The sequence below is a fragment of the Carettochelys insculpta genome, chromosome 10 (genome assembly GCF_033958435.1).
Source record: "Carettochelys insculpta isolate YL-2023 chromosome 10, ASM3395843v1, whole genome shotgun sequence".
Taxonomy (NCBI): Eukaryota; Metazoa; Chordata; order Testudines; family Carettochelyidae; genus Carettochelys; species Carettochelys insculpta.
The window spans coordinates 37,689,718-37,712,931 of record NC_134146.1 but is presented as its reverse complement, the minus strand read 5'-3'; the positions used below and the strand labels follow the sequence as shown (position 1 = coordinate 37,712,931).

Sequence of the window (23,214 nt, the reverse complement as noted above, 5' to 3'; positions counted from 1 at the left end):
AGCTGGGTTCCCTGCTGTGTCAAGGCTGCCAGCAGGGTCTGTGCCACATCTGGGCTTCCTGCCAAAGGGCTCCTGGTGGGGCTCCCTGACCTAGGCTCGCATCCCCATAGTGGGGCTCTCCAACCCCAGTCGGGCTCCCTATAGTGGGGCTCCCCAACCTTGTTCCCTGCCCGCAGGGCTGCCCCTGGGGCTTCCCCGAATAAGCTGCCAGTGGGCTCCCTGCCATCAGCAGGGCTTCTCTGAAGCTGTGCAGCTGGAGCTCTCATGTCCAGACACTCTCTGATCCAGAAACATCTGCAGTCCTGCCAGATGAGAAATGTTGCTGGATGAGAGAGTTTCAACCTGTGCAATATATGTGTACGTTACCCTATGCACCAGACTAAGAGGGAAATTAGGAAGGATCTCTGAGCTCAAATAATGGAGCTCAAAAGCTGGTTGCCCAGAAGAGAAAAATGGTGACTCTACTGGAAACAGATTTACCCAAATCAAGAGCTTGATTCTGCTCCTGATTCAGGAAAGTTTTTCTTCTAGACAGACTTCCACTTGCTTAAATATCCTTCTGAATGGGGACACAGTGAACAGTTCCTGTGAAGTACTGAGTGTTCTCCACCTCCATTCATGCCCATGTGCATGGAAGGAATTCATAACGCTGCAGGCGATGCTCAGGGTCACACAGTACTGAGCCCCAGCTCATTCTGGGGTGAGCATTTTCAGCTGATTGCTGAGCTGCCATTTACAATATGTAACTCATATGTACGTTTCTCCAGGGCTATCGTCAGGACTTGTTCCAATGTACGTTGGTGAGATATCACCTACAGCCCTCCGAGGTGCCCTGGGAACATTGCACCAGCTTGCTATAGTCTCAGGAATTCTCATTAGCCAGGTATGTAAGAATGTAAACAAAACCATTGAGTGATGTCATTTTAAACTAGCGGGACTGCATGTTGATGAGGGCTTCAAGGAACCCCTTCTTAAAATGCAGCTAGCAAGTTGAAGGGAAATTTGGGGTGATTTATGGAACCTTCTTCCTGGGTATGAAATCATTCCTAATAAAGTAACTCATGCTGAGAAATGAAAAACTCTTCTGAAGGCAAATTTTCCCCTTTCCTTAGAAGGGTTTCGTACACAGCCATTCACATTCAAGATAAATGCTGCAGGTGTAATATCCAGTACAGGTTGAACCTCTCTCATCTGGCACCCTTGAGACCTGACCAGTGCCAGACAAGAGAACTTGCCGGATGATGGGAGGTCAATATTTTCTAGCACATTACTAACACTTCCACTGTTTGCTGGGCTCTTGGAAGACATTTAGGGGGTAAATTACAGCTAAATAACAGCACAGGACACTGAGAGCCAGGACTGGTGGCAGTGAACAATCTTTATTTGACCACAAGAAAGTTGGCTGCACACATAAGTGGTCATGGGGCTACTAAAATCATGCCGGATTATGGAGTTTGCCAGATGAGAGAGTTCTGGATTAGAGAGATTCAACCTGTGTTACTGTACCCAATGGCAACAGACTCAGCTGTGTGAATTGGCATGGTTCTAGGCTCAGGCATTCACACAATTTAAGGCCTCAGAGGGGCTCTTATGTTCTTATAATTTGATCTCCTGTACATCACAGGCCAGAAGACTTTTATGCTTGTATTTTTGGGAAAAAGCTTGAAAAGATTCATTGTTTTCAACAACAGTGTTGTAACCCACCCTGGTTATGGTTGTCCAGAGCTGAACAAACAGTGGAAAGAAAATATCTGACAATACTTATTAGGTATAGAAGCCTAATTTCAGTTTGATGGCATTCACAACCCTCAGTTTTTCACTTTTCAAAGCATATGAGAAGTTTTGGCCCCAAAACCACAAAAAGTAAATTTTAAGCTGGCTTTAATATTTGCTAAAGGTGAATTTCAAATTGCACTTTGCCATTTCAGAATTCACACTGTGTCGGTTAGTGACTGTGACTTATGTAAGTAGCCAACACACATTGTGCATATCAGAGTTTGAATATTCACAATAAACCATAACCTTTTGTGAACCTTTTGTGTGCAGGAACATTAAAATTGATGTTTGCTCATTGTGATTCTGATGACAGAGCAAAGAAAGATGAAAGTAGAAATTTGTAAGAAAGAGCGCTCTCAAAGTGCAGGCTTATACTTTTGGAAGTGCATAAGGTCTTATCACTGAAAGCAACAAGAGTCACAGGTGCACTTTTGTAGGCAGGTTTTGGTTCAACTGAATGTTTTCTACCATTTTAATCTTACACATTTACCTAAGAACATGTCATTTACAAAAAAGTACAATATTGGCAGATACAAAGATCCAGGAGAACAAAGTCTGAGGAGAAAAACATTTCATCTGCACATCTATTTTTCTTGAGTTATTTATATTACAGGTTAATTTTGCCCACATGCACTGATTCAGCAAGTGTTCTGTTCATGATGTAGCTGCAGAATTATGCAGTTTCATCAATGATATTGTAGCTAGGCAGTCACAAGTTTCTATAATCATGCTGTCCCATCTAAGCTACATACAAAAAATAATATTACAGTACAAGTACTCCTAACTGTGCCAGAAACCCATCTATCATTAAACATAGAAGACCAAATTGTACTGTTGGCTAGTTTGCTGTAAATATCAAATAATTCCACTTAAGTCTATACAGTAGACTCCCGAGTTACACATAGGTTGCGTTCCTGAGCAACCGTGCCTAACTCAAATTTCATGTAAGTTGGGAGGAGCTGGCAACCAGGCAGCAGCCTGGCTCCCACCACCCCTCCACTTGCAGAGATGGGAAACTGATCAGCACAGCAGTACTGGTCAGTTTCTTGTTTCCAGTGAGTGGTTCCAGGCTCTCCTGGTCAGTTTCCCAGCTCCCGCAAGTGGAGGGGAGCCTGGAGCTGCCCTGGATGCCACCTGGCTTCTAGCTCTTAACATTCACAGTTTCTACTCATGTTAATGCAAGTAATCCATAAATCAAGATCCTGTATGTCTGGGGTCTATTGAATGTGGGAGCAGGAACCTTTTCACAGATACGATTGATATGACTTTCAGTCTCCTGTTTCTCAGTCACTCACTCTGATATTTTTGCTCTCTGCAGAAGTGGTTTTACCCATGAAAGCCCATGACCTAATAAATTTGTTGGTTTCTAAGGTGCCACAGGACTGCTTGTTGTTTGTGAACCTACAGAGTAACATGGCTATCCCCCTGAGACAATGTCTATGGAGTTATTCCAAAGTTACAGTGGCATTACCAAGAGCACCACAACATGGACTATTATGTAAACAAGGTCTTAACATGTCTTGTCTAAGGCTTTGTGGCATCTCTTACTTTGGCTGTCATGAACACGTTCCATAATCTATGGAACCAAGGGGTTGGGATAGAGAGCTCCTGTTTGCTTCCAACTTCTTTCTGAGATGCTATATGAAAGTGCAATGTTAGTCTGGACTTTCTAGTTCCACAACCTAATTTCATCTGATTCATTTAACACAGATCCATAATTTCAGGTCCTTGGACTAGACTTTCTGCTGGGCAATGATGACATGTGGCCTCTGCTTCTTGGTTTATCTGGTGCTGCTGCTCTTCTTCAGTTTTTCCTGCTCTTAGTGTGTCCAGAAAGCCCTCGGTATCTTTACATTAAGCTCGGAAAGGTGGAGGAAGCTAAGAAAAGTAAGACATCAGTTCTGTTTAATTTTTTAATAATACATAAAACACTGTGGTTGCTTGGAGCAGTGCCCGGATAGTAACTCATGTGCTTAGCAATGGGTCTTGGTTCCAGTCCATGTCTGAGGCCTGTTAGACTGAGATCCATACACACCAATATGTGTGTCTATTCACTGAATAATGCATACCCCATCATATCTTATTTGTGTACTAATCTGGATTTGCCAAAATTTGCATAGAGTGGAACACATCTTAATGGCATCTAGAGCTGTGTGGGAATGAGAATTTCATGTTTGGGGAGGTTTCAATGAACTTTCAGGAAAACAACAAATTTCAAAAGTTTACCACAAAAACAAATAAAAAAAAAAGTCCTTTCAGACCAACTGTGAAATATTTTGACTTGTTTAAATTTTTTGTTCTGGACTTGATTCCAAACACGTTGACATCAATGGCCATCTTGCTGCTGCCTCCCATGGACTGTAGAATAGAACATCTCTCCATATTTCAATATTTCAAGGAAAACCTGTGCTTACAACTTGCAATAGAAATACATTTCTGAACAAAAAGTAGTTCTGAAACAAAGAATCAAAATACTATTGAATTGCTTCATTTCAGTCATTTTTAATGAAATTTTGTTGTAATTGTCTAGTTCTGACTATACACGTTTTTGATGAATCAGCATTTTCCAACAGAAAAACATGTCACTGATACATCATAAACCACCTTTAGTGGAACTGTATCTCATGACAGCTCTCATTTTCCTATGCCAGCTGCAATTGCAGAGCGTATAGGAATTGCTTTTATGCAGTGTGGGTAGCTCTTCCTCCCTATTTCCAGCTGTTTCTACAGGAAACAAGAGCAGTCCACATAAGAAAACAGCTGGAAAGAGAGAGTAGTACATGGTATTGTTAATTCTCCTCTGTCACGTCCTTAAACCATGATAATGATTAGAATGGTTTTCTTGATAATGCACTCTAAAGGTGTGTCTACACTTACTGAAGATCAACTCCTTCAGGCTCGACCTTCCAGGGTTGAATTTAATGCATATAGTGGGGATGTGCTAAATCGAACCTTCAGAACATGCTAAATTGGACCTTCAAAGTTTCCCTCGTCAACCTCCCTCTGTGTGGATGGCCAGAAAAATCGATTTTGGATACTTTGATTCCAGCTACACAGTTTTCGTAGCTGGAATTATGTATCTTAGATCAATCTTTTGGTCTAGTGTAGACCTGACCTAAGGCATTGTCTACACTAAATCCCCGCCCCTTCCCCTCTCAACCTTCCCCACACAACTTCAGCTCTGCAAATAGATGAATTTGACATACCACAGCATCTTCCACATGGTAAAGTGAGAAGGGTCTGCGCTCCCATCAATTCTAGCTACTGTTTCTCATCTTTGTGGAGTAAAGGAGTCAATGGCAGAGTGGTTGGTGATGGATTTATCACATCTAACCAGACACAATAAATCAATGTCTGGTGGATTGATCACTGCAGCACTGCTCCCTGGTGTAGTGGAGACAAGCCATCAGCCCTTTAATATTCCCTTTGAAATGAAAGCATGTCTTTTTTTCCGTGAGGCTTAAAAAGGCTCAGAGGAGACTGTGACCCCACAAAAGAACTCGCTGAGATGGAGAAGGAAAAACAAGAAGCTGCCAGTGAAAAGAAAGTCTCTATCAGGCAACTTTGCTGCTCTTCGAGTTACAGGCAGCCAGTCATTGTGGCACTGATGGTTCAAATATCTCAGCAGTTTTCAGGAATCAATGCAGTGAGTATCCAAGCAACGTTTGCATTCTAAAAGAATTGATACTGATTGGTATTGTATGCATAGTCTAAGGCCATAGTGGTACTTCAGTAATTTGCAAAAGAAATCATCATTGAAATCAAGGGGGTGGCATGTGGGGACAGACCCCAGCGCAAGATGAGAGGAGGGCCCAGCTCAGCACCCCACAAGGGGGCGTTTCCAAGAGCAGAAAGGATGGGGCCAAGCGCAGTCAGCTCTCAGCACCCACCAGACCACGGCACTGACCCCCCATGACCCTCATTCCCTTGCAGCTGATTGCAGCCAGAGCAGCGCTGCTACAGCACTTCAAAGGGGCCAGAGTGCAAGCTGCTGCTGTTGCTAAAATAGCATCAGTGGTGACCGGTGCTCCAGGCCACTTTGAAATGCCCAGTCTGGGGGCAACTGCCCCTTTGCCCCTGCCCCTTTGGCAGGCCTGTATGTATATATGATATGAGACTGTTCTGCTGAAAATCAGATCACATAATGTATGTTAAATACCAGCATGGTCCCCATCGCAGTGGTGTGTGAACCCCTCAGTCTTTGTTGTATTTATCCCTTATCCTCACATCATGCTCCAGGGAGTACTGTTATCTCCATTTTACAGAAGGGGACCCGAGGCACAGAAAGGGAAGAGTATGGCTATACTGCAGCTGGGAGCGTGTGCAAAAAATAAGAGCATGGGCATTACAGCTCAGAGGGCAAATAACTCACACGCACGCACACCTGAGCTCAAGTTTCTAGACCAACTCTGTACCAAAGTCGAAATATCCACACCGCGTGCTACTGTAACATCAACAGGCCCTGGTGGCTGGCAGGCAGGACAGAAGCTGAAACCTCTGGAGCTAAATGCATGAGCCTCTACTGCAGGCGCTAAAAGCTTCTTAACTAATGCTGTAGAACAGACTCATTAATATCTAAGGCCACATCTACAAGGGGAGCCTCTGTTGACAGATCGCATCTACATACAAAAGCAGACGGAAAGAGCAAGCCGCTCTGTTGAGAGAGAGCAGCCAGACTGCCCAGCCCTCTCTCGGCAGAGTGGCTGACCAGAAGCTCTGCAGACAGGGCTTCCTGGGGAACTGTCCTCTCTGTTGACAGAAGTGTCTACAAGGGCACTCCTGTCATCACAACACTGTCCTCGGAGGCATTATACCCTGATCGGGACCAGGGATAACGCTGCTGACTGAACAGCTGAGTTTTATCAACAAACTCTCAACAGAGCGTTTTAACCATGTAGATGCTCAGCGAGTTTTGTTGACACAAGCCACTTTTGTCAACAGAAGCTGCCCATGTAGACATGGGCTAAATGATATTGGTGCCACTAGATCGGACAAAACACCACACTCCAGAGCTGTGTGGGTCGCACTAAATCTCACCGAATCATTTCCCTGCCATTGCTGGTGCCTCAGGCACTGGAGCACATTGGTTCCTCCTCTTCCCTGCCCTGTGACATGGAATGGTCTAGTTTCCTGTGAGCTGCAATGCTTTAGTCTCATTTCAGTTGTTGGATCTAGTATGCAGATGTTGGTTGGTGCTGGCGGCCTGTGCAACACACAAAATCAGACCAGATGATCTAGTGGTCCCTTCTGACCATAATCTCTACTTGGGCTGGGAGGTTTCAAGCTGCATTGTAGACATACTCTAAGTAATTTGCCCAGGGTCGCATAGGAAATCTGTAGCAGAGAAGAAAGAGAACTTGGGTCTCTCATAGACCAGGCTAGTGCTCTAATAACTTCACTATCCTTCTTATCTTCCTGGCAAGGGAGATGGAGTAGATGACCTGCCCATTTTTCCCCCACAGACCCATATCTAGTTCTTAATTTTAGTGAGACAGGAGTTACCTTCTCTTTGGAGAGAAAGGAAAACATTTAAATGATTTGAATGAAGGAAAGTGTATTAACATGAATTTTAAAATCATCCCTAGTAAGAGGTTTGCCTAGCATTAAAAAGAAGCTTGCCCTTCTGACAAATTGGCTTTCAAGATAAAATGCATAATTATATGGAAGAAAAATAGGTTTGGGTTTTTCTTTAATGTATGTACTCTGTGGTTTAAGGTGGGAGATTCAGTAGGATTTCTAACTCCCTTGGGATCCTTTGAAATTTCTAACCTTAATTATTGTAACAAACTGTTAAAAAAACAGCTGAAAAGCAAATCATAACTGAATTACTTCAAATCTCAGCCAAGCAAATGCAAATCTTCCCCCAAAGACAGAAAATTATATTGCAGTGTAATATAACCTTTTATTCTAATTTGTTTTCATAGATCTTTTACTACTCTACAAACATTTTTGTAAGAGCAGGAGTTGATCAACCAGTTTATGCAACCATTGGTGTTGGTGTTGTGAACACTGTCTTCACCATTATCTCTGTAAGTATATATTTCCTCAATAAATAGTTTGACAGCCTCATAAAAAGAATACACACGATAATTTGATTATAAGATTAAGATTTTATTATGGTGTTCAAGGGAGTTGTAGAGCCAAGAAAGTCACAGAGTTGACCCTGCAAACTTATTCACAGGAAAAATGCTCCCTTGCATAAGTAATGATTGCAAGGCCAAGTCTCAAAGTACAGCACTGCATTGTCAAATGTACTGAGAACGAAAACTCTGCCTGCTTCTGTACAAAGCATGAACCGCGGCTAGTTTGTGTTTACTGCAATAAACCTTGTGGCAGTTATCAAGCTCCTGGAGATTGAAGACCTCTTGCTCATAGTTTTGTCTAGAATAGTTAGAGTGTGGGTAACACTGGTGAATGCTTTTCATTAATGAACTGCCCGTGTGTCACAAACTCTGTCTCAACCCTGATGTTCTCTATTATATTTATATAGCACCCATCCTGGTGACAGCTACATGATGTTTTGTAGTCTTCGTGGCCCATTTGATCAATAGTCTTTCTGCCTAGAATGCCAACAACATTCCAGTTTCTGCAGTAACTAACTGAGGTTCTTTTCATGGGAACACTTAAACAACAGGAACTGGATAGAGAAAACCCAAATCATTTTCTGTAGGCCTCCAAATAACCTTCTGAAGGTCATGACTTTCACCCCTACCAACCAGGTGTAGTTTTGAGCCAGCAATCTACCGCTACTGGTGTATGTAAACTGCTGTCACCAAATGCATAAGACACTACAGGCTTCCTGGACAAAATCATTTTCACGAATAAAGACCAGCACCTGCTATAAGAAAGTGATTTGTGTAGTTTATTGTGAAATGGGAGCGAAGGAGTTAAAGGAGTTCCTGTGACACTTTGTATGTTCTTCTATAGCCACTGCATATCAGTTATGGGCCTGTTTACCTGGCTGTATGGTGACATGGACTCGTCAATTCTTTGACCCTGAGTGTTTAAATATTATCTACAATTTGTCGATCAGCTACAGATACACTGTTTTTCTGAACGCTTTGCACTGGACAAAAGGGCTACGTCTACACGTGAAGCCTACATCGAAATAGCTTATTTTGATGTAGCAACATCGAAATAGGCTATTTCAATGAATAAAGTCTGCACGTCCTCCAGGGCTGGCAATGTCGATGTTCAACTTCGACGTTGCGCGGCACCACATCGAAATAGGCGCTGCGAGGGAACGTCTACACGCCAAAGTAGCACACATCGAAATAAGGGTGCCAGGCACAGCTGCAAACAGGGTCACAGGGTGGACTCAACAGCAAGCCGCTCCCTTAAAGGGCCCCTCCCAGACACAGTTGCACTAAACAACACAAGATACACAGCGCTGACAACTGGTTGCAGACCCTGTGCCTGCAGCATGGATCCCCAGCTGCCGCAGCAGCAGCCAGAAGCCCTGGGCTAAGGGCTGCTGCCCACGGTGACCATAGAGCCCCGCAGGGGCTGGAGAGAGAGCATCTCTCAACCCCCCAGCTGATGGCCGCCATGGAGGACCCGGCAATTTCGACGTTGCGGGACGCAGATCGTCTACACGGTCCCTACTTCGACGTTGAACGTCGAAGTAGGGCGCTATTCCGATCCCCTCATGAGGTTAGCGACTTTGACGTCTCGTCGCCTAATGTCGAAGTTAACTTCGAAATAGCACCCGACGCGTGTAGCCGCGACGGGCGCTATTTCGAAGTTAGTGCCACTACTTCGAAATAGCGTGCACGTGTAGACACAGCTATGGAGTGGAGATAGCAATCGGCACTTGAACTCTGCAAGCCAGTGAGACAGTGTAATGAACAGCTTCAGACAAAAGCCCCATTTAACCTCTAGGAATACAGCTGATCACATCTCAGAGTAACTGCTACGTAGGGCTGTGTAGGAGTATAACAGGGCTTGGGGGGTCCCCAAGCCCCTTTAGCCTCAATTCAATTTCTAGGTGCTTTAGCTCCACAGAGGAGGTGCTTAGTGGGGAGGAGCTGCTACTGACCCTGTGAATTCCAGCAGCCCTGGGGTTTATCCAACTGCCCCAGCCCCTTCCTGAGCCTCAGCTGGGTTGGGGTCTGGAGGTCTCCAGTGTCTGTCTTCCAGGTCCCTGTGGGGACTGGCTCTGACTCCAAGGAGCAATACTTCTCTTCCAGTGTGGCAATGAGCTGGCACTAGGGAGCCCTCTCTCCCTGCATAACCAGACAATATCTGTTTTAAGACATTTATATGCTATCTCTCTGCTGTTTGTGGAAGGACCCCTTCAGTATGCCAGCTTCCTTGTGAGTCACACCTCCCTTAGGTTATGATGTAGGCCCCTCTGCCTTCTGGGACAATTCCAACAGAGTCTGGGAAAAACCCTCATTGGGTCTGACAACCCCTCTTGAGGACCACAACCACACTGTTTTGGGTTCAGCCACAGGCCCCTCCACCTCTGGGAACCACTCCTTACTGCCCTTCAGCACACCTGGGCCTCACTGGCTCCCCTTCTTTCTCCTGGGCCCCAGTCACTTACTGCTGGATCCTCAATCCATTGTATGTGGCATATCCTACCACTGCCACCAGATGTAATGGGGCTCAGGGGTCCCCAAGTTCTGGTCCCCATCTGCAGTCAGGAATGACTCTCACTGAGCAGGTGGAACAGAAGGTTTAAGAGTTGACAGGGACACAGCATGGTACAGAGCTGTCAGTACAGCAGCCAGAGACAGTTAGTTCAATTCTGCCTCCTTTGCTCCGCTCCAGCCTGTGGTTTAACCCCCTCTAACTGCCAAGCTTCAAATTCAAAAGCAGCCAGGCTCCACCTCTCTCCTTTGTTCTGTTTTCCTGGTGAGTAAAGGTGCTACCTGGTTGCCTAGGTTACAAACAGCAGGGATTAGGTTACAGACAGTAGAGACTCCATACCTTATATGAGCTATTCTGTATCCCGAAAACACCCTGTCATACATACACATACCACTTCATCACAAGGAGGTAAGGAGTGTTCCTGTCCCCTGGGAAGAGAGCCTGGGTGGAGCAGGATGACCTGCAGGAATCAGTTGGTAGCCTGAGGCCTGGTATACCTTGGTATATGTATGTGTCCCAGGGGAGTGAAGTCCACATTCCTGAGGGATGTGGCTATGTTGACCTAACCCCTAGTGTAAACAGTACTAGCTTACAGAAGGTCAAGAAGATTGGCTACCAATTCTGACAGAAGCATCCCTACTGTCAGCATAGATAGTCACTACATGATGCAGGATTGATAACACCTAATATACATCATGAGCTGTGCCACTCTAGCGTTTTGAGTGTAGGCATACCCTGTTGCAGCTGCACTTGTGCAAACCCTAGAATGGACCTGGTGCCTTAGCAAAAGCTATTATGTCTCTGGTGCATATTACCCTAGTTTGAAATGGAGATGTTAAAATGGTTAACTGGTTAAATGATGGGTGCTTAATGAGTTAATTGTTTTAACCTGGGTCACACCAACTGGCCCTACTGCAACTGAGGTTATGTGGTCCTGCTACTGGTTCTGCCAGCCCGGCTGCAGCTACGGCTGCTCTGGCCAATGTGGCTGGCTGCCACCAGAGTTAACTGGCAAGAGTCGGTTAATTGGTAAGCATGCCTAGTTTGAAACTCACATTGGTGCAGTATATACAGATGGATTAAAATCGTCAGCATAGACAAGGTCAAACTACTAAAATACCCCCAAAGGCGGTGCAAGCTTCCTCCATTTATTTCAGTGGGCAAGACAAGCTGCATTCATGTGAGTCACAATTTAAACTGATGACCCCCATGCATTTGCACCAGTAATTGCAATCTTCTCCAATCTGGACAAAACCTCTGTCTGTAAACACAAGCAATTCAGCAATGAATCACTTTAGTTGGGGAGGATAATCTCTAGAGTAAGAAGGATCTTGACTTTTTTTCGAATTGGAAGGCTAGAATCTATAAAACCTAACCTGTGTGAGAAATCAGTGGAGAGACCTCAAGTTTTTGGAATGTGTGAGTTCTGCACATCCATACATTTGCTTGGTCCTTTGCTATGTTGCTATGAGTAACAGCTGGTTATTAATCCCCATTAGCAGGTAGCAGCATAGTGTAAATTAAAGATTTACATTCAGTACCAAAGTACAAAGCTCTAAAACAGGAGTCAGCAACCCCCAGCACGGGTGCCAAGAGTGGCATGCAAGACAATTTTCATTGGCATGTGAAGTGGAAGCTCAGCCTCATTCCTCCTCTCCCATGCAGCCAGTATCTGCCCATGGATTAACAAAAGACCAGCTAATGCTACCAACCACCATTTGAACGGTAAAGCTCTGCATCTTAATATTAATGTAGGACTATTAATGACTTTAAAAAGTATCAATGGCACTTGGACTGTATAGGAAGATCAGAAGGTCAAATTTCGGCTTTCTGCCTCAGAATGGTTGCTGACCCCGCTCTAAAACATGAGTTAAAAGAGAAAACTATTGCTAATAATAGTAGTATGATGTTATACTCTATGGCTATGTCTACACTACAGTGCTCCCTCAAAAGTTCTTACAGAAAACCTCTTCCGAAAAACTTCTTTCAAAAGAGAGCGTCCACATCCAAAACAGTGGTTCGAAAAAAATCGATCCACTCTTTCAACAGACAGCATCTACACAGCCCCTGCTCTTTCAAAAGAACAGGCCAGGCATCTAAAAATCCAGCACCCTGAGGACTGCCCTTTCAAAGAAAAGGGCATGCAGGGCGTCTGCATGAGTTTTTTTTTTTCTTTTGAAAGAATCTTTCGAGAAAAGGCGCTCTTCCTGATCCGGGAGTGGAAGAGAGCCACCAGAGAAAGGGCTGCATTCTTTTGCTTTCAAATCAAAAAAGCACATTTTCTTTGCAGATGCTCTGTGGGTTTTTTTGACAAAGGCCCGGCTGTTCCAAAAAAACTTGCTAGTGTAGATGCAGCCTATGAGGGCTAATTCCTGGAAGGTGCTCCGTGTAGGTTTAATACATCTATGCTACTAACTGAAGAGAGCAGACTTGATATTGCCTAACATACATCATGATTTTCTGCAGGTCTTCCTTGTGGAGAAAACAGGGAGACGGTCCTTGTTTATTGCTGGCTTGATTGGTATGCTAGCCAGTGCTGTAGCCATGACTGTTGGGCTTGTGCTCCTGGTGAGTTGTTGTTTTTTTTCCATGATTTGTTTTTATTGTCCATTTGCATACAAACATATTGCCAATAACTCTATTTACCACTGAATGTGTTACAAATTTATTTCCAGTAAGATCAGAACAGAATCCTTCCTCATGCACAAGTTCATAAGCATAATCAGCTCACAAGATGAACTCCCAGCTCATGCACACACCTTGCCTTGTGAAATGATCTTATACAACATAAGTAAACTCTGATGCCTGCTTTGCTAACCTCAAACAGCTTGGAGAATGTTGGAATTTCTACCATAATGGACCAAACCTTCAGAGTGCATTTAAGAACTTTCCATGTTGGACAATCATTAGCTAATTTCAAAACAGTTCAAAACATTTATAGCTATAGCAGGTATAATGAAACCTCATGCTTCAGTGCAAAAGCTGATGACTACAGATGTTAAGAAGGAACTGTTCACTAAGACAGCATTGTTCATTTAGCCAGGGTTTGCATTTTCCTATGAATCATCAGATACTAGTGTCTGGTGGACCCAAGGTATCAGACTTGCTGGTTCAATGGTCTGCTCCAATATGACAATTCCTATATTCTAATTATAAGCCTCAGCCACAACCATAGACCTGTACACCTTCAGATTTTGTACAAGCCCACTTTTAGAAGTGAATCTAAACAGTGTAATCCTGGCCTGTCTTTAGTTTCTATCTGTGCAGTTTTCAGTCTGATCTTGGGAATGTTTGTTTGGAATTAGGAATAGGCTATATTTACAGGGGATTCATAATGTATATTTTGGTGAAGGATCTGAACCATTTGAGATTCTCTCCTTGCTAATAAGAATAGAATTTGGCACCCACTCCAGGGCAGAATTTGTCACAATATAAGTAGTCCAGTTTGTGTCTTTGTGACTTTGTGCATGGAGACTAGGAAAGTATCTCACTGCACGTTGAACTTCTCTAATCCAGAACTTTCTTGTCTGGCAACATCCACAATCTGGCATGATTTTAGTTAGCCCGATGACCACTTATCATGGATGTGTGGACAAATTCCCACAGTCCCATAAAGTTTGTTTACAGTCACCAGCCCTGGCTCTCGGTGTTCTGTGCTGTTATTTAGCAATAATTTACCTCTAAGAGTCCAAGAAGCACAGCAAGTATTGGTAAAACTGCTAGACAATATTGAGCTCCTGTAGTCTGGCAAATTCTCTCATGCAGCACAGTCAGGTGCCAGATTAGAGGTGTTCAACCTGCACAAAGACCTTGGAACAAATTCTACCCTCAGTTAAACTAGAGTAAATCCACTGAGTCAAATACATAGATGACGGATAAGGCTATGGAAGTTACAGGTCAGTGTGTAAGTGTACGGGTGTGATCAATGGCAAAATTCTCATGAATACCATTAGGATCAGGATTTCGCCTTCTGAGCTGAACAGAGTCTGAATGTAAGAGCTCTAAAACATTGGTGTCAGTTAAATGTGAAGAGATGTAAAGAGGAAGTGGGGGGGTGGAACAAGGGTGGGGCACACAAGGGGATGGGGCGAACTTGGGAGGGAGAGGTGGTGTGGGAAGAGGTGGGATGTGGGGGTGGGAGCTAATGCCAGAGGTAGGGTGAGGGCAGCTCTCCTTGAGCAGAGAAGGAGTTTGCACACCCCAGAGGAAGCCTGCACCTGTGTGCTTAGCTACGCCCCACAGTGTGGGTGTCCCTTGCTTTTCATTGGTGGGAGTAACTACATGTGCACGACCTGCTGCTGCCAGGGGTGTGTAGTGAAAATAGAAAATAGACCCAATAGATGATTCACCCGTTTAGGGCAAGTGTACGCTGCAGAGCTCTGATTGCAGCAGACGTGGATGGACCCAAGCTAGCTCTAATCTGGATCACTTTCTTACCAATGATAGTGAAGCTTTGGCAGCACGGGCTTCAGCATGGGCTACATAAAGCCACCTGGAACTACTCTGGTGGCTGACTTATGCCGAATGCTGCTGTGGCTTCGGTGTTCTCATACCTGAGCTGCATGGATTAAATCTAGTTTGAGGGGTCTGTACACATGGGCTGCAATTACATATCCCCTGTTGTAGTGTGGACATATCTTTTGATTCCCTCCCACTCAGATTCATTGTGATCTGTCTGGTGAGAACTGGCATTGCTCCATTGGCTTCACTGGAGCTATGCAGATCTATACCAACTAAGGATCTGGCTCAATGGACCACATCCGGAGGTGATGCTTACGAATTGCATTAGGGAGAGTGGATGTGGATCTAAGCAGTCTATCGGCCCTTCTTCTTAATGATGTGACCCCAGAATAATTCAGTTCATGTTAATGCACCTCCTTTGGATTTACCCCTGTGTAACTGAGACTGGTAAATGGCTTGCTCCCTTTAATCTGTTACAAGTTTAATTCTGCATGTCTGTTGCTTTTGCCTAGCTTGTTTGAACAGAAAGCAGCTTCTGCAGCAGCACAATATTTCAATGAATTAATACACTGTAAAGACTGTACTGGAAACCCAGTCACTCATTTTATGAATGCACTTTTTACTTGCTTCTGTTCACAGAGCACTTTTGCTTGGATGAGCTACGTGAGCATGGTCGCAATTTTTCTCTTTGTAATTTTCTTCGAAGTTGGACCTGGACCAATTCCCTGGTTTATTGTTGCTGAACTTTTCAGTCAAGGGCCCCGCCCTGCAGCAATAGCCATAGCTGGATTCTGCAACTGGACCTGCAACTTCATCATTGGAATGTGTTTCCAGTATATTGCAGTAAGAAACATTCCTAAAATCTCGCACATGACTAACATCATCAAATCATTGGTTTTCAAAGCAGTGTAGGGAGTAGACACACATATCTCCCATTAAAATGAAAGGAAGATGCATGTCTAAATTGCTTTGAAAACCTTAACATTTGGAATAGAAATGATAAGAAAGCCATGGGTTATTAATTCATCACTGTCCCTTCATTTTTCCCATTACAGGATCTGTGTGGCTCTTACGTGTTCATGATCTTCGCCGTTCTGCTCCTAGGCTTCATTTTATTTGCACACTTTAAAGTACCAGAAACAAAAGGAAAGTCTTTTGAAGAGATTTCCGCTGAGTTCCGCCGCAAGAGGCGCTCAGCAATAAAAGGACCCAAAGCTGCTACTGAACTGGAGGATTTGCAAGGCAGCAAGGAGGTGTAAAAACACTGTAACATGTGTACAAGAAGGAGATTCAAGAACATATCTTTAAATGCATCTGAAAGAACCTTAGACAAAACCGTGGTTCTGTAAAAGCACTGCAGCTCAAAACACATTGGTCAAATCAGTATCATGTTTCTGACTGATACACCTAATGGTGTAGTATCCTATCAGTGCTGACATTAACCAGGTGTTAAATTCTAAGTGCTCAGTTTATCTTGGTGTTGTCCTAAAAAGACACAGGAAAGAATGGAAGGAATAGCTACAGATAGGCTTCTATGGTGCATTGAATTGATTCAGTGCAGCAAGAATCTTCATTTGCTGGACACTAGTATAGACCAATCCAGGTCATAATGCGGAAGGGGTAAAAGAAAGAAAGAAAAGAGGAGTCGCATGATAATTTATTCTTATGGATGGTTTCACTCTTCCTTCCCATGCCTGCTTCTTCCTTTGATGAATGATAGGAAGCCTCGGAAAAACAAACACTATTGCATTTGTTATATCAAAGATATAACTAGCTGAAGGTGAATTTGCCACCTTATCCTAGAGCCCTGTGGCAAGATTTCCATTAGAATGAGTTAGAATTAAACCCATCTTACTTTCTTTGGTATTTAATGGCTACGAAAATACTTTCTGGTCCCACAAGGACTTTTCAAAACAACTTGAACACTTGAGGAAAGTCTTATAAATTCTGATTGTTGTAGAGTAAACTCTTTCATATCCAGCAGCCCCAAGACTGGGAGATTGCCAGATAATCAAATATTCTGGATAATAGAGAGGTCTAGTTAGCAATGTGTAACACTAAAGAAAAACAATATTTAGCTATTAAGAAACAAACAAATGTATGCAGAGTACTTTATTTACCAACACTACCTGTGCTGTACGCTACAAACTCATACTGTATTTGCTGTTTTTACTTTCACTATACTGTACTTATGGAGAATGCAACTAAAATTTACTTATAGTTAAAATGCCATTTTTTGAGAGTTCTGGATGATAGAATACCGGATATGAAAGAGTTTACTCTATTGATATTTTGGCAGAAAATACTAATTTCTATTTTCTCAGGGCACACAATTTGTCCTTTGTTATAGCATGTTTACTGCTATCACCTGAAAGATGGTAGTATATTCTACAGGAGAGGGCACTGGATTAGGAGTCAGAAGACCTGGATTCTATGCCCATCTATGACACAGCCTCTCTCAGAGACAGTAGGTAAATCTTTCCATCTCCTCACTGCTGTTTACCCTCTCAACCCATATTTGCCTATTTAGATTATAAATTCTTTGGGGGAGGGACTATCTCTTACTATGTGTTTGCACAGTGCCTGGTACTACAGGGCCATGAGCTCTGCTGGACCTTAAAACACTGCTATAATCCAAGTAAAAAATAACAACAACCAAGGGCCAGATAAATTGGCTTAGCACCATCAACTTCAAATGAGTTCCCATTGACTTCATCAGAGCTATGCAACTGACACTAGCTGAGGATTTGGCTGATGGATGATCTACACCTAAGGATACATTTATTCCAGCCTCACTCAGAGTGACAGCAGAAGATTTTTAAAGCCCTGAACAAAAGCCTTTTTTTTTTCCTGCTTGTTTTTTGTTGGGTTTGCTTTGCTTTGCTTTTTCACTTTGGAAATCTCAGGAATGTCTGTTCTCATATTTAGATGTTCTTCTAACATCTCAATCTCCAGGGACATTTTAAATCAGCGGTGAGTCCTAGGTAAAATACACTTATGAGACTCCTTTTGAGTAACCACAAACAGCTGTACAGTACGCTTCCTGAATGTCAGGCTGGCCATGCTGTGGAACTGCTATACCAGCTGTTCAAGCTCTGTGTGCTTGTTGTGCTGCTGCTTCCCACCATGCCAAAGGCGCAGCTGGGCCAGATCTGAATGAGTGGTGTCGCAATCCCCATCCTAGTGAGCAGTACCCTGAACAGCAGCAGGATGAGAGGTCAGTCCTGAAAGCTCCATACCATGGCCAGACCAGCTGTGATGAGTATAATGTACAGCTGCTTGTTTGCGACTGATAAGCCCCATCCCCCATTCCCAGATACATTTGAATCCCAGACATGTCCCCAGTTTGCCTAGCCATTAATCTGATGCTGGGTATTTGATTGCCTTCAATTGAGGTTTTTGCCACAGGTATCCATTATTTAGTTATATGTGAAGCACAAGGCAAACTTGAATCAATAATAATAAAACTTAATTAGGGTAACTTTAGCTGATGCTTTTATAATAATATATATGTACAGTGGATCAAATGGACTGAAAAGCAACATGATCAAGGATCAGATCCTCAGCTAATGTAAATGGGTATGTCAAGTATACCTATTAACACTGACAGAGGATCTGGATTATATTTCTTTTCCTCTCTACATTTTACTACTTTGGTGTTAAGGCTTCAGGACAAATTCTGGACCCATTAAAGACAATAGTAGTTTGGTCAAACTGCAGTGGGACCTAGAATTGGCCCCATAGCATATATTCAGGTAATGAGATTAATGCAATGGGGTAAATTAATTTCTGGTGTAATCTTGGCTGCAATTATACTGCAAAGGAATTTGGCCAATGACTGTCATGTGACATACTGATCACAGATAAGCAGTAGTTGAAATTATGAATACAAGATCACATGAAAACCAGCAGTTTCAATTGTGATGCTACATAACAAGGTCATACTGAAAACACTTGTTCGCAAGTAAAATGGTACAGATCTCACAGGACACAAGTTTCAGAGATTGCCAGTCAAGAGTTTTATACAGTATTAAATATTAAAATAGATACTGTGAATGTAAAAGAAATTAGGCTTGTGCCTTCAGTGATATTATCTTTGCCTGTTACTTAAAAGTGAGCCTGAACAATGCTGTTAATGTTTCATATGTTTTGTTGCTATTTTCCTCCATTAGTTTTGACGGTGGGAGCCAGACCCCTTGGAATGTACCAGCTAGCTGATATGGTGCTCACATCTCCTTGTGTTGCAACCATTACACTAGCACTGCATCAACTAAATTTAAAATGTGTGGGGTACTGGCTGGACAGTACAGGGCTTGGGAGTCAGGAATCCCAGATCTTGATAATCTGAAGTAAATGGGAGTTGTGTGTGACCTAGTTTATATTCCTGACTCGTGTGTAACTGGATAAATCAGGCTTCAATTTGCCACCTGTAAAATGAGTACAATACCTAATGGATGTTGTGCAGCTTGAGTATTCAGAAAGCACTTCATGAGCCTCACTGGGCTGGCAAAGTATTATTACACTGAAAGCCTTCCTGGGGCCAACACTAAGGCTATGGATTCACCATAGAGTTAGCCTGGGTGATTGGCACCTGGGCTAGCTTAGTCTGGGTGTGAGCAGCCCCAGAGCAAAACTACCTGTATGACTGTTTCCTCATCAGTTCTGCACTCACCTAAGTGGAGCCAATGGTCCTCTTTCCCAGTCAGTTGTAGGAGAAGCTGACTGTCCTTCAAGGAAATTATGGGTCAGCAATGAAGAACTATCAGCACTCCAGTGAGTGATTTAGCCTTTATCTCACTGCAAAGAGGACAGGATATAACAAAGTACAGGCTCTGGCCCACCCACCTTTCCTCTTTAGACAGGCCAGCTAACCTGGGCTTAAAGCCCCCTCAAACTCAGGAAAAGGTTTTTTTGTGTAGACAGCAGAGGGTTGGTCTACAATCCACGAAAGCCTTGTGCCTACTCTATAGTGAAGACACATCCTGTCTTTTAACAGGATGCTGCAAATGCTTTGAGGCAAAACAAAGCTAGATTTTAGCAGGAAGATTCTCTTTGAGGCATTTGTGTAAACCGTATAAATTTAGATTGCAAATGTCCATAGGCTTTTACATCCCTTTCAGCTGACCTGTTCTCCTTTGTGATTCATGCACACTGCTTCATGAAGATAGATGCTGTTGGTGTTAAGTCAGCATAAAACATCAGCCTGGGCTAGGTTTAAAGGAGTGGCTTTGAGAAGAGAGGCTATTTATTACCAATAAGTCCACTCAGTCTTGGACTATTTCTATATAGCCCCACAATTCAGACCATGAAGGTGTGAACTGCAGTGCACCCAAAAATACAGTACTGTGCCCAGCAGCAATCCTACTGGCATATATCATTAGAAGATGACATGCATGAAATTGTAATCCTCCTGGCCCCTACAAGTGTTTTCATGCTGATTTCCTGTTCTGTAGTATCACAGTTGGCACTGCTGGTCATTCAGGTACCTTTTATTTCACACCTGCAGTATCCACAGTAGGGGCCAGGAAGGTTACAATGCACCACTTGAGCATGTGCTACAATTCACAGTCCAAACTACAAGGCTGTGTAACGAAGGCCTGGATTTTCCTGCAGCAAAAGTTTGTGTGTTAGTACAAGAATGATAGAGAAAGCATTGATTAAATTCCTCAAAAACAACAAGAAATCCTGCAACACCTTATAGCCTAACAGATATTTTGGAGCATAATTTTTTGTGGGCAAAGACCCGCCCACTCATGCATTTGATGAAGTGGGTCTTTGCACACGAAAGTTTATCCTCCAAAACATCTTTTAGTCTATAAGGTGCAACAGGACTTCTTGTTGTTTTGGAAGCTACAAACTAACTTGGCTACCTCTCTGATTAAATTCCTATATTTATTAAATGAAGCTAATTTAAAAAGTGTGCACTGTGCTGATAAATGCATACTTGTATTTGGCCAAAGAGTCAGAAGCCCTTTTGTAAAAGTGCTTCCTAAATAGACCTGTCCAGTAAAAATACTTTTTATTTTTTATCTGTCTTTCTCTCTTCATTTCACCCCACATTCCTGTGAAGTGTTTTACTGCATTTTGAAGTAACATCCATATCACACTGTCTGATGTGTGTGCCCACCCCAGGGCAGTGTGTAAGAAAGCAGGGCTGAGATCCCAAACTGGGTACGGTCTGTAACTAGATTTCACCAACCCAATAACAAATGTAAATTCCTGACACACCGTAACAACCTTACCACAGAGTCTCAGACAATCCTCTTGGGCTCTCCAGTCTGCTTTGCCATCCAGGAAAGCTGGCTATGTCGACACTAGACGTTAAAGTCAACTGTAGATATGCAATTCTAGATACAACTAGACTAGAGACTTTTCCATGGACCTCCCATATGCCTCATGATATTCAAGAGTGTAGGAGTCAACTGCCAACCCCAGATAGTTCAATTTTGTGCGTTCTTACAAGGTGCATGAAATCAAACACTGGCAGATAAACCCTGACTGGGTCAATCTTCCACAAAGCAAAGACATACCCTTAGTGATAGGTGGTAGCTACACATTAAAGATCACAAAAGAATCAGGTTGCTTCTAGGCCCATGAGGCCAGTCATTTATCCATGTCAATTTGTACCTCAGATCTCACATGTCGCTTGTAGCCAGTCCTATGGTAAAGTATGAATGTATTCAATAAGAAAAGAAATAAAAGAGTTATTACAATGTTAATAAATTAGTTACACCTTCTATAGTTTTAGTAGATGACAAAATTGTAGAAATCTGTCAGTTTTCAATGTCTTTTAGGGCTACCCAGGTTGACACTGGAATCTCCATTTCTGTTTCATTGCTCAGACCTCATCAGAGTCCAGACAGAAAAAGAGGTGAAAAAAATTTCTTGTCAGGTATCTTTATTTCCCTCTTCCAGCAGTCACACTGATGAGACAAGCCCTTTTGCACATAGATTCTTCATGGGAGTGCAGGGGCAATTAGCAAAGTCTTTGTATTGTCATGTCCCACAATGGCTGGCTTACTTTTCATAGCCCTTACAGATGGGCAGGAAGCAATGCATTTTTCCGGGGATTTACCATTTTGCATGGGGTACAATTTTTTCTTGTTGGGTGAGTTAGAGTTCAGAACAAACATTTACAGCTATAGCTCAAACACATCAGCATTACCTTCTAGCAGGGACACAAAAATTATAAAGAGGATTAGTATATGTAGCACCTTACAAGCATTTCATAAAGGCCTGAATTCAAAACACAGTGTTGGAAATTCAGTGCCCATCTTAACTTTACTAATGCACAGACAAGCTGGACTTGTTTCCAGCAGTGAATCTGTCAGCACTTGGTGAGAGCTGGCAGTTGGTATGCCAGCATCACTGTCCATATGGCTTGGAGAAGGAGTCCAGCAAAGGTAGCAGCTACTGTCCCACAACAGATTCATTTCCTTTCTTTACATGATTATGTATAGCTATTTTTTCTATGTGCGGATGATACCACTATGTGAATCAGGCACTGCGATTCTGCAACACCTTAGCTATGTCTACACGTGCACGCTACTTCAAAGTAGCGGCACTAACTTCGAAATAGCGCCCGTCGCGGCTACACGCGTCAGGCGCTATTTCGAAGTTAACTTCGACGTTAGGCGGCGAGACGTCGAAGTCGCTAACCTCATGAGGGGATCGGAATAGCGCCCTACTTCGACGTTCAACGTCGAAGTAGGGACAGTGTAGACGATCCGCGTCCCGCAATGTCGAAATTGGCAGGTCCTCCATGGCGGCCATCAGCTGGGGTGTTGAGAGACACTCTCTCCAGCCCCTCAGCTCACTGGTGGCCACGTGGAGCGACCCCTTAAAGGTCTCCTCCCCCTCCCTGCCTCTGCAGAAAGCTGAGGCAACGTGCAGGCTGCAGCCTGCACACGCGGGCAGCCTGCAGCACCCTCAGCCACCCACCCAGCGGCGATGGCTAGCCAGCAGCGCCCCCAGGGGACCCCCCCCAAGGGGAGCCAGGGCAGCCAGCCCAGCCAGAGGGCCAGCCAGTCTGGGAAGCGGCAGCGGGGCCCCTCCTGGACGGAGGCCGAGCTGCGGGACCTGTTGGGGCTCTGGAGCGAGGATGAGGTGCTCCAGGTAATGGGGAGCAAGAGGCGGAACGTGGATGCGTTCGCTCGGCTGGCCGAGGGCCTGGCTGCCCGGGGTCACCCTGCCCGCACTCCTGACCACGTCAGGAGTAAGGTGAAGGAGCTGCGGCAGGGTTACTCCCGGGCCCGGGATGCGGCCAGCCGATCTGGGGCCGCCCCCGTCACTTGCCCCTTTTACAGGGAGCTCAGGGACATCCTGGGCTCCCGGCACACCTCCTCCCCTCCGGCCACCCTTGACACCTCGGCTGACGAGCCC

General features: G+C 43.9%; 1 protein-coding gene across 2 annotated transcripts in view; it reads left to right on the top strand.

The window, feature by feature from the left end:
- Nucleotides 1-23,214, top strand: part of SLC2A2 (solute carrier family 2 member 2) — a 34,403-nt gene that overhangs the window by 9,295 nt on the left and 1,894 nt on the right. Inside the window, exons 5-12 of one of the 2 annotated variants that reach the window (XR_012646807.1) lie at nucleotides 768-883; nucleotides 3,501-3,663; nucleotides 5,235-5,422; nucleotides 7,701-7,805; nucleotides 12,838-12,939; nucleotides 15,472-15,675; nucleotides 15,888-17,303; nucleotides 21,627-21,703. Coding sequence is in view for 1 of the 2 variants with exons in the window: in XM_075004115.1 (XP_074860216.1) it covers nucleotides 768-883; nucleotides 3,501-3,663; nucleotides 5,235-5,422; nucleotides 7,701-7,805; nucleotides 12,838-12,939; nucleotides 15,472-15,675; nucleotides 15,888-16,091 (1,082 nt within the window). In the remaining variant the exon portion in view is untranslated. Of the gene's footprint in view, nucleotides 1-767; nucleotides 884-3,500; nucleotides 3,664-5,234; nucleotides 5,423-7,700; nucleotides 7,806-12,837; nucleotides 12,940-15,471; nucleotides 15,676-15,887; nucleotides 21,704-23,214 lie in introns of those variants that run through there. The other variant, XM_075004115.1, reaches the window with a different exon arrangement.